Source organism: Neophocaena asiaeorientalis, unplaced genomic scaffold, assembly GCF_003031525.2.
Source record: "Neophocaena asiaeorientalis asiaeorientalis breed wild unplaced genomic scaffold, Neophocaena_asiaeorientalis_V1.1 scaffold82, whole genome shotgun sequence".
In the NCBI taxonomy this organism is placed as follows: Eukaryota; Metazoa; Chordata; class Mammalia; order Artiodactyla; family Phocoenidae; genus Neophocaena; species Neophocaena asiaeorientalis.
The window spans coordinates 3,359,783-3,370,613 of record NW_020173068.1 but is presented as its reverse complement, the minus strand read 5'-3'; the positions used below and the strand labels follow the sequence as shown (position 1 = coordinate 3,370,613).

Genomic DNA, 10,831 nt, shown 5'->3' with positions numbered 1-10,831 from the left:
CCCCCGCCGCGCCGCCGCCGCGAGCGCCCGTCCGAGATGAAGAAGGCGTCCATGGAGTAGCTGTCGGTCACGGCCGCCTCCCCGCGGAAGTAGCGCGCCGACAGGCTGGACTGCGGGCTCTCGGGGTCGCTGTACTCCTCCGGCGCCGCCGGCGGGTACGCGGGCTCGGCCGGCCCCAGGTCCAGGCCCGGCTTCTGGTCCGCATCGTAGCTGCTGGGGGGCAGGCAGTGCGGGGCGTAACCTGGAGGGGGCGAGACGGAAGCGGGGAAGGTGAGGCGCCCGGGAGGCGTCCACGTGGCCGCTGTAGGGAAGTGACGGCTGCTTGTATGATAGCAGTCGCTGTCCTGCGCCTGTGCTCTGGGGGTCAGGCTGCCCGAGTTCGGATCCTTCCTCCGTGGGCCGCAATAAAAATCACCCCACCCCACCCTCGTGGAGCGCGGTGAGGTCAAGTTCTACTGGCTTTGTGTTGACTGTCAGATGCTCACAGCCACGCAAGGAAGGTATTATTATTGCACCCACTTTACAGATAGAGAAACTGAGGCGTATAGTCTAAGCCCACAACTAGTAATTGATGGAGCCAGGATCCAAACCTTGGCAGCCTGACGCTAAAGTCCAGGCTTTCTTTATTCCAGCAACATTCTGTCAGTTCCAGTCCTAGGACTTACCTGAATCTCAGTTTCCTCATCTGCAAAATGGAGCTTATGATCGGACACTCCTTCCCAGGGTCTTTGGAAGGACTGAGTAAAGTGATGAGGATGATGCATTAAGCACTTCCTGTGCGCCAAGCTCTGCCGCCATGCTTTACACACGTTAACTCATTTAATCATCACAGACCCTATGAAGTAGATCCTGTTATAATCCCCATTTTACATATAAGGAAATTGAGAGAGAGAGAGAACACACAGTAATTGCTATATAAATGTTAGCTATTATAATTATGCTTTTTACTTGCTTGAAAAAGCGACTTCACTGAAGATTATTTAATTGTCTGCCTCCCCCACCAGGCTGTGAGCTTCCCGGATGGGATCTGTGTGCCTGGCTCAAAGGAGGTGTGCAAAGAATATATGTTGTATGAAAGAATCACAATCCTGTTAGGCCCACCTCCCAGGGTTGCTGGGGGATTTAAAAGAGGTCACGTATGTGGCATGTAATAGATGCTCCAAGAAGGGAACTTCGTTGTACTTGCTCCCAAGCCTGTTTTGCTCCCTGCTCCACTAGAAGCCTTCTGGAGTCCCCCTGTGAGATTCATTCCCGCCCCCCCACCCCCCACCCCTCTCTCCTCTCTAGAGTTGGACCAGAAATCCTTTCCATTTTGGGATCCAGTGACTGGTGGTGGGTGGGCCAGGGCATTCAACAGGGGCTTTCCAAGGGCAGGGGCCACCCTGATTTGTCTCTGCTTCCCTGGGCCTTGTGTGGTCCCAGCACCCTCCTTGAAGACCCTGGGGCCTGGGCTCCCAGGAGAGTTTCTGTTGTGAGCAGGGAACTGGATTCAGAGCTTTCGTCCCCTTAAACAGCCTGCCCGATTCAGCCTTCGTGCTTTTGCCTCTCATAGGGCACTTTGGCATGGTCACAGGGTGAAGTCTGTGTGCAGACTGTCCCCCAACCTGGAAAGCAATGGTGTACCCTTTCTTTCCCTCTGTCCCTTCAGCTGCCCACACAGGGCCCTCTGAACACAGAGATGATTGGGGATTGCGGGGGTGGAGGACTCAGTAGGGAGGGGCACTGTAGTCAGATGCAGAGAGGGCACTGGTGGTGGCAGCTTTATAATGGGGGGTGCTCAGCCTCTCAGCACCCCATCTTCCCCTCCTTTGGTCTGGAGGTACCCCTACCTCCCACTCCAGGAATCAGGCCTGGTACTAAAGCCCCAAAATGTTCAGGGAGTATTGTTTCAGACTGAGTTGAATACCTGTTGGGCATACCCAGACTCCCTCTTTCTCCTTCTGTATTTCTTCCTGTTGTAATTACTGATGATAATGGTAATACTAGCTGATATTTACTGAGCACTTCCTAAGTGCCAGGCTCTGTGCAAAGTACTTCACTCCCATCACCTCGTCGAATCATCGCAAAAATACCTGTGTTACAGATAAGGAAAACTGAGGTTCAGAGTGGTAGTGGTACTTGCTCAAGTGGTAGTGGTGGAGCAAGAGTTGGAACCCTCTGCACTGCTCCCCTTCTTTTCCACATGCTGGGAGGTCCCTGAGGAAGGGGCCATGGCTGGGTTGTTCACCTCCTATCCCCAGTGCCCCAGCTAGTGGACACTTGATAAGTATTTGTGAAGTGGGTAGTGAACGGGAGATAAAGATTTGCCAGGCCAGCCTCAATCCCCGGCCCAGCAGGGTCTGCCATAGACCATTCTGTGTCCTTGGTCTTGGGACAACTTGATTCCCGACACTGATTGTAGCTGGGTGACCTGGAGCAAGTTGTGCATCTTTCTGCATCTCTGCTCCTTTCTCTGGGTATGGGGATAGTATAGAATGCATTTGGAGGGGGTCACTGATCATGTGGCCAGTGCCTTGCACGTGCTGTTATTAAGGAAGGATGGCATATTGGTTAAGAGCACAATTTTGGCACCAGACTACCTGGATTGAGTTCCAGTTTTACTATTCCCAGTTGTGTGATCTTGGACAAACTGACCTCTCTGTGCCTCTGTTTCCCCAGCTGTGAAATGGGGGAAAATAAAAACACCTAACTCATACAGTTTGCAGTGCAGAGTCCGTGAATAAGCAAACAATAAGTGAAAAGTGAACAAATAATAACACTCCTGGAGCACTTATATGTCAGATACTATTTAAAAGCTCTACACACGAATGCATCCCACCCTCATGACTCTGAGGTTGTACCATCTTACAGATGAGGAAACTGAGGCATAAGGTAGTTAGGTAACGTGCCCAAGGTTGCACAGCTAGTAACTTAGAGACCGGATTCCAACCCAGTGCCTGGCACGTTGGCTGTTATTATGAATAATAATAACAAATCTCCCCAGGTGGGTTTCTGTGCTGCAGTTTTCTTGGCAACTGCACAGACACATTTTGCAGCTCCAACCTGGGCCACTGTTTCCCCACCCAAGATGTGTAATTTCTGGTTCATGGTCTGGTGAGAAAAATTCTGGTGACCCAAGTTGGTAGGAGCTCAATGGACCGGGCAGTCCTCGCTGCAGCAGGGCCCTATTTCCGTGGTTCCCTCTGGTGGTGGCCTGTAGTACTGCAGCACCTTTCTCTTGTCGCTCGGGATCTCTATATATTGTAGAAATAGGGGCGCCTCAAACAAAGGCTCCTCCTCAGCTTAGGGACAGATGTGAAATTGCCTTCCAGACAGGAACTGTGGGGCCAGACATGATGGCCAGCAGCTGCGGAGTTTGGCATGGGTTGTGGGGTGGGAGTGGAGGGTTGTATGAGAATTTATGTGGTCATGTTGGCAGAGGTGGTTCTAACTTACTTTGTGACCTTGGTCAGGTTGCTTAACCTTTCTGGACTCTGCCTCTACCAGAAGAAGGTTGACTGGGATGCTCTAAAAACACTCTTTGCGTCGTGGCTGAATGACTCCTCAATGATGCCCATTGTCCTGTCCCCCATCCCCCAACCGCCGTCAACTCCACCTCATTCTCAGATCCACAGACCTCTCCCTACCTATGTGACCTCGGGCAGGTTATTTAACCTTTTTGTGCCACATCTGTATAAAGGAACTCATAATAGGATTGAATGAATTAATGGTGTAAAATACTTGGTACAATGCCTAGCACACAGTAGCCTCTCTCGCTGTAATTTTATTGTCATTATTATTGTCACTACATCTCCTAGTGATATCCTTCTAATCTGCTAGAGAGTGAAGGGGACACACGTGGGTATCTTAGGCTGCTGTGTGACCTTGGGCAAACAACCTCACCTCTCTGGGCCTCAACCCTGGAGAATCCTTTAGGACACTATAGGCAATGCTCTTCTGACTCTGTGCGTGGAACTCAGACAAGTTTTGGGTGCCTTCCTCTGCCTTACAGGGGACTGTAGAAGGCTGAGCTGTTTGTCCCCCAGCCAAGAGGGTGAGAGAGGCCTCTCTTGTTTGGGTCCAGGTAGAGGCAGGGAGGCCCAGGGACTCAGAGAGAAGAGACTTGGCTCTCACCTGGCTCTTTTACTCATACTCCAGCTGTGTGACCATGGGCAAGTCACAAGGCCTCTCTGGGCTCCAGTGGCCCATTTGAGGGATAGGGAACAGAGCCACTTCTGTGACGTGGGGCTATAGAGAAGGCTTAGAAACACTTTGGAGATGTAGAGATGTCATGTACGTGTCACCTGAGAATGACTTTTGGTTTTCCCTACTCAAGAGTCTTGATATTTTAGACTGAAGGTCCAGAATACATTTTTAAAAAATTCTGCAAGGGAAAAAAAATTCTGCAAGGGAATTTTATGAGAAATCAGGTGCTGGGTGCTTTGCAGACATTGTCTCTTCCAATTGTCTGACCCCTTGGGATGAGGGTAGGGGCATCTCTGAGAAGTACTTCTGCTCCTACTGCTTCCAGCTACCCCTGCGCCCTCTCCGTGTGCCAGGCACTGCGCCAAGCCCAGAGGCCCAGAGAGGGGAGAGGAGTTGCCAAGGTCACTGGAGGAGGAGTAAGGCTCAAAACCCTCCAGAGTCTGTGTTTTTTTCCAAAACCCCTGAGCAGGCATGGAGACCTGCTAGGGGAGGGAAGATTTTCAGTTGGTGGGAGGAAAGGGTGGTGGGCTTCTTCAAATACTACCACCCAGCTGGCCTGTGTCTGATGGGATGATGGGGAATTGGGGGTGGGGAGAAGCTCTATTCTTCTAGAAAATGCACCAGCCCTTTGTAAATCTTTGTAAATGATCAATAAAAGTAATGGCTAACACTTATTGAGCACTTACTGTGTACAAGGCACCCTGCTTGGTGCTTTATGCACATTAGCTTGTGTCTAAGGGAATGTGGTGGTCACTTGCCCCGGTGCCCTAGCTCTACAGAAGCTGAAGCCCAGAGAGGAGACTTTACCAGATCACAAAGCAAATTCACACCAGAGCTAGGCTGGCCTCCTGACTCCCAGGCCAGTGTTCTTTTTCCCAGTCTCTCTCAGATTCCCAGCGTTGCAAACTTCCTCCAGGGAATTTCCAGCCCAAATCCCACTTCCCTGTCTCAAGATGAGCAGAAGAAGAGAGGGGCCTAGTAACGGGCCAGCTTCCCAGGTGGCCCACTTTCCTGAGGAGGGCCGGGCCCCGCTAGGTGGGGGGGCTGGAGGGGCTGCTGCACGAGTTTATTTAGAGCTGTGTCTTGCTGTGCCAGGGCCTCGGGCCTCGAGAATCAGCTCCAGCCAGCTGAGCAGAAAGCCAGGTCTGTCAGCAGCAAAGCAGGATAAAAATAGTTTCTCCTGTCTGCTCACAGAGCTGGGCAAAGGGGCTGGTACCTCCCCCTCCCCTTATTATAGCATCTTTGTTAGCGGTTCCCTGGGCACTGGACCAGAAATGACACCCACCTCCTCCAAGGGCCTGGCAGCTGGTACACCTGCCCACTGGGGGGGGGGTCCCTGAGTCCAGATGAGTGGTGGGCAGAGTGAGGTCTGGCCCAACATAACCAGGTCTGTAGGGTGTGGGGCTCGTGCCCACTGACTCAGACCCAGGGAGTGTTGAGAGGATTCCAGGGCCCCTCCCCACCATCCCTCCCTCCTGAAATCCCCCATATTCTGGTTTTTCCTGACTGTGACCCAATTCCCGTGGCCCACAGGGAGGTCCACAGCTCTGCAGGAATCAATAGGAAAGATTTTTCAAGGGGTTGTGGAGATAGGCATGGTGGCTAAGGGTCTGGAGTTGCCCAGCGCTGGTGGGTAGAGTAGCCTCCTGCTCCCCGCAGGGTGTCTCTGGGGCCCTTTCTGCATGCATAATGCACATTGTCTCTCCAGACCCCCTGCTTGTCTGCCCTACCCTCTCTGTGCCCCAGAAGGTGCCCATGCCAACTTCCCTTCCTAGCCAGAGGCTGGCAGTGGACACTTCATCCCAGGGGAGCCCACAGCTGGAAGGAGGCCAAGAGTTCTGGGGGGCTCATCTCTCTCAGCAGCGTCTCGCGTGCCCCCCAGAGGGCCTCCAGGCTGTGGGGATCCCTGGAACATGTAGATGAAGCACCCACCAGGGAGGGGTGATGCAGTCTGCCATTTATGCCCTTGTCATCTCGGGCAAGTAATCTCTCTGGCCTCAGGTTTGCCTCTGGCACTTGAAGCTAACCTTCCTCAGCACTCTGCTCTCACTGCCATTTGCCCACTGTGTGTGTGTGTGTGTGTGTGTGTGTGTGTGTGTGTGTGTGTGTGTGAGTGAGATGGGGATGTATAAATTGCTGTGCTGCTACAGGGACTTGATGTACTCTCCTGTCCTCTCTCAGAAGCCACAAACTGAGACTATCTGAAGAGTGGACACTCCGTCTGGGCCCCTCATGTCCCCCTTGTGACCCCAGGCTTTAAGGGGGACCAGGGGCCCCAGATTCAGTATCCCACATGGACCCTGTGGTTCCACATTCCCAGTGACTAATTCTTAGGAAAATCAGATTTTTTGGGTCCCTAGAAGGTCAGAGCTGAAAGAGACCAAGTTTGACTGCTTCTTTTCATAAGAGAGAAACTGAGGCTCGGGTAAGGAAAGATTAGTTCAGAGCCACAGAGAAAGCTGATGGTGGCTCTAAGACTTGAGCCAGCCAGCCTTGAGAATAGACCTGGACATGACCTTGGACTAGAAATTGGATCTGGATCCTGATCCTGGAGCCTGAACGTTGACCCGGACATGGATTGAAACTTGAACTTGGACATGGATTTGTTCTGAATTTTGGAGTGGACCTGTAACCTGGGACATTGACCTTGGACCTAGACTTTAGACCTTGTCCTAGACCTAAGATTGGACCTGGACATTGGACCTGGACATTGGACTGGATGTTGGACATGGACTTTGAACCTGGACCTCTGACATGTCTCTGATCTTGACCTTGGACCTGGACCAAGACCAAGATGCCCGGGGCAGAACACTCATATGGGCCTGCTGTGTGTCCTTGGGCACCTCCTCAGCCATTTCTGGGCTCCCTCTGCCAAGGGATTGGGGCTACCCTTACGCATTCCTGCTCCCCAAATGGGCTTTCTGAAATGTGGGGTAGATGTGTAGTAATTGGGGACTTTCAGCCAGGTTCCCAGGCCTGGCCTGGAGCGACTCCCCGGCGCCATCAGAGGGGGTAAGCAGAAGCGGGTGCTGGTATAATGTGGTCAACTAGATAAGCCTGTGGGCAGAAGTAGGAGCGCTTCCTCAGCTGCTGGGGAGGCTTAATGTAGCTGCAGAGGGCAGACAAGTGCGTTATTGGATTGGCATTGAGCCCTCATCTGCCTGGGTCAGATGCACTCTGAAGGAGTTATGGGGGCAGGATGGGGTGGGGGTGCAGAGGAAGGAGGACCTGGCATCCAGCTGGACTTCAGAGTTAGGGTGTGAGGAGAGGTAGACGTCCACCAGTCCGTGGAGACCACTGCTATGCAGAGGGACGGGCAGCAGCCTACCCTGAGGTGGCTGAATCCCTAGCATTCCCCAGGATGGGGGCCTAGGCCTGTGAAGGGGCGGGCTTCGTAGAGTTGGAGGGCGAGGTTCTGAGAGGGTTAGGAGGATGTAAGTTGGCATCTCACCGAGAGAATGAATCTGTGCTCGGAATCACCCAAGGGAGAGGAGGGGAAGGGAAGGCTCCGTGGAGGCAGTAAGCAGTGGAGGACGCAGGAGGAGAGAAGGAGGCCTCGCACTGGAGAGGACGGCGGAATTAGATCTGCTCTCCCTTCTTCGGGGAGCTCCGCAGAGAGACCTGGAACCTTCCCCATTTGTGGGGCTTCTCCTTCCCTATTTAGGGGTTCTGTGCATTCAGGGGGCGCTGCCCATGGAGGCTGAGAAGGAAGGGAGTAAGGAAGCAAAGAAGAGAATTGCTGGTGTTTGTGTGTGTGTGTGTGTGTGTGTGTGTCCTCCAGGAATTCTCCAGCACTACCAGCCTTTCCCTGAGCTGGGGGTACACTCTTTAATTTGGGGTCCTGCGTCTTCAACAGTTAGGAGCCTGTGGTTCCCCTGACCTCCACATTCATAGGCTCCCTTCCCCAGATTCCCCTCCCACCAGTCTCATCCTGACCCTGCAGGGATGGCTTGTAAGAGGATCTTTCTAATAACTGGAACTATCTCCAGCCCCACGCCCTCCCCCCTCCCTCCCTCCCTTCTCCCCCCCCACAAAAAAAATATCCCTCTGCCTCTCTCTTATAAGGGCACATGTGATGGCATTTAGGGCCAACCAGATGATCCAGGATAATCTTTGTACCAAGATCCTTAACTTAATCACATTTGCAAAGACTGTTTTTCCAAATAAGGTAATATTTATAGGTTCTAGGGATTAGGACCTTGCCTCCCCCTTCTCTCCCTCACTCTCCTCACCTCCCCCCCTCCTCTCTTTCTCCTTGTTTACCCAGCACACTTACACACGCTGAGAGAGAAAAACGTCAGCTCAGCAATTTTTCACACTTCCCTCAAATGCTCAGCAAGGTTATTTCCGGCAGAACGGAGACAACGGACCGCTAGGAGCCGGCAGGCTCTCTGAGGACCCCCAGCACCCCTACCCACCCGTGCAGTGAGGGAGCCTTCACTTCCCAATCTGGCCACACCCCAGGGGTGGAAGAGGCCCCCGATAACAGAACAAGGCAGACCCTGTGTTCCCTGGCCATACCAGAGCTTGAAGGGTCACCCCCTGGTCTCCGACACTAACCATTTACTGCAGACACTGCCAGGGCACCCAGGCCAGGGCGCCTGTCCTCAGCATGGGGCAGCCTGCAGAGACTGAAGCCAAGAAAAACGCCTGGCCTCAGAAACTCTGCCACCCTCAGCCAGACATCAGATGGTAAATGGAGCCCTACAGAAACCCTGACAATGGCCCCCTGCATTCTCTTAGACCCACATCCAGTCATCTCCACTGCCTCCCAACCCAAACTTGACCTTCACAGAAGCTGAGCTTGTCAAAGTTGGAAGGATACTTAGATCATGCCATCCAAACTCTTTCAACTGCTGAGGAGGCGGAGGACCAGAGAAGGGAAGGCACTTGCCCAAGGTCACAGAGCAAGTCAGAGACCTAAAGCCCAGGCCTCCCAGAGTTCCAGACCAGATATCAGACTATCAGGACCGCCTCAGGATTCCCCAGAGGGAGCTGGTCTGGAGCCCTTTGGGGAAAGGGCCAAGGACAGGGATGGTTCTAGGGTATCAAAGCTGGTAGAACATCCCTGCTGATGGCTTTGCCCTTACCCTGCTTCCCACCATTCACTCAGGGGCTCCCTTCAAGGCTTTTTTGGACTGAATTCAAGGCAAGGCGTTCCTGCCTCCCTCCTGAGGAACAGTCTACAGTTTTGGCCGTGCATGAGAAATTCTCTGGGCTTCTCTAGGTTTTCTCAGCTGGCCTGGGACAGGACCAAGGGGGACTCAGCGGGCAGAAGCCCAGGGCTTTGTGTCAGTTCCCCAAGGGATCCACATCCCAGGCTTGCAGGCATTTCCATTCCTACCCAGGTCCCCAGCCCTGGCATGGCCCCAGGTCTACCCTCTGTCCTGCCAGCACTCAGATAAGCCCAGCCACATCCCTGGGCTTCAGTCCTCAACCCCAAGAGGTCCTGGGGTCAAGAAAAGAGGACAGTAGAATATGAGACATGTGGGCAAAGAAAAAGGGAGGTTGATTCTCTTGGGGATCTGGGGGAGGCCAGGAGATGAGGGGCTGTAGCTATATCCCTGATCACTCCCTAATTTCTTTGACCTTGATGAGGTCACAGAGCCTTTTACCCAGCGCCCTCTTGCTACCTGGCTTGGCAGAGTGATGGAATGTGGGTGAAGTGCTTGGAAATCCCTGAGGCAGGAGCTCCCACCCTCCTGCCTTTGCCATCTCAGCTTCCCCCCTCTTCTTCAGTCCTTTCTTCTCTCCTTTTTCTCTCCCCTCCTCTCCCCTTCTCTCTCTCTCTCTCTCTCTCACACACACACACTCCAAAGCTGATGCCACATGTGATGTCAGATTTCTTACTGCCAAAGGGATGCCCCCGCTCCAGACACCTGTCCTGGTGGGGACCATCAGAGGAGAACCCCTTTGTGATCCTCTTCATGGGGGATGGGGTCCACAGAAGCAGTCTCTGACTTTTCTCCACACCCTCCAGAGATCACCCCCTTCTGGGCCTGAATGACCTCTCGTCCCCCAAACCCTTGTCCCTACAGGCACTTGCTCTGAAAAGAAACAGAGTGTGTTGGGGGTAGGGGACTGACGAAAAACAGCAGGGCTGGCTCTGGAGAGGAGTGAGAAACTGGAGGGGGAGGGAGTGCAGCCCAGGAGACCAGGAGCCACTTTGGGGGAACCCCTCCTAGAAATTCCCTCTTCCTCTCAGTCCCCAGGACAGGCCCAGCTTTTGGCAGGCGTGCGGCTGAGGGTAACAAAAGAGTTGCCGAGAGAGGGGCCCGAGAACACTTGTCTGGCATCGCCAGGGGGAGTAGGCTTGAAGGGAGAGAGGGTGCCCCCAGCCACCCCCCGGGAACCAACCCTATTTCCCCAGGGATTGGTAGTCCAGGCCGGTTTACCTTCCCCATCAAGGGAGCACTCTCGGGCAACCAGCCTCCTTCCCTCAACCACGGAGAGGGGACCGTCAGATTGCCTTATGCATTAGCCCCCCAGCACTAGCCCTTCATGGGCACCTCTCTCTCTCCATTCTCTCACCACCCCTCACTCTGGCACCAGTCTAGGGCCACAACTTTCAAAGTCCGGGCAGGCGCTTGATGGCGGGATGGGCCGACCCTGCGACTTTCCCTTTGTACGGACCTGGCCCTTGCCC

General features: G+C 53.6%; 1 protein-coding gene across 1 annotated transcript in view; it reads right to left on the bottom strand.

The window, feature by feature from the left end:
• Window positions 1-10,831, bottom strand: part of SCRT2 (scratch family transcriptional repressor 2) — a 17,230-nt gene that overhangs the window by 474 nt on the left and 5,925 nt on the right. Inside the window, 1 exon segment of the mRNA XM_024743050.1 lies at window positions 2-241. Coding sequence (XP_024598818.1) covers window positions 2-241 — 240 coding nt within the window.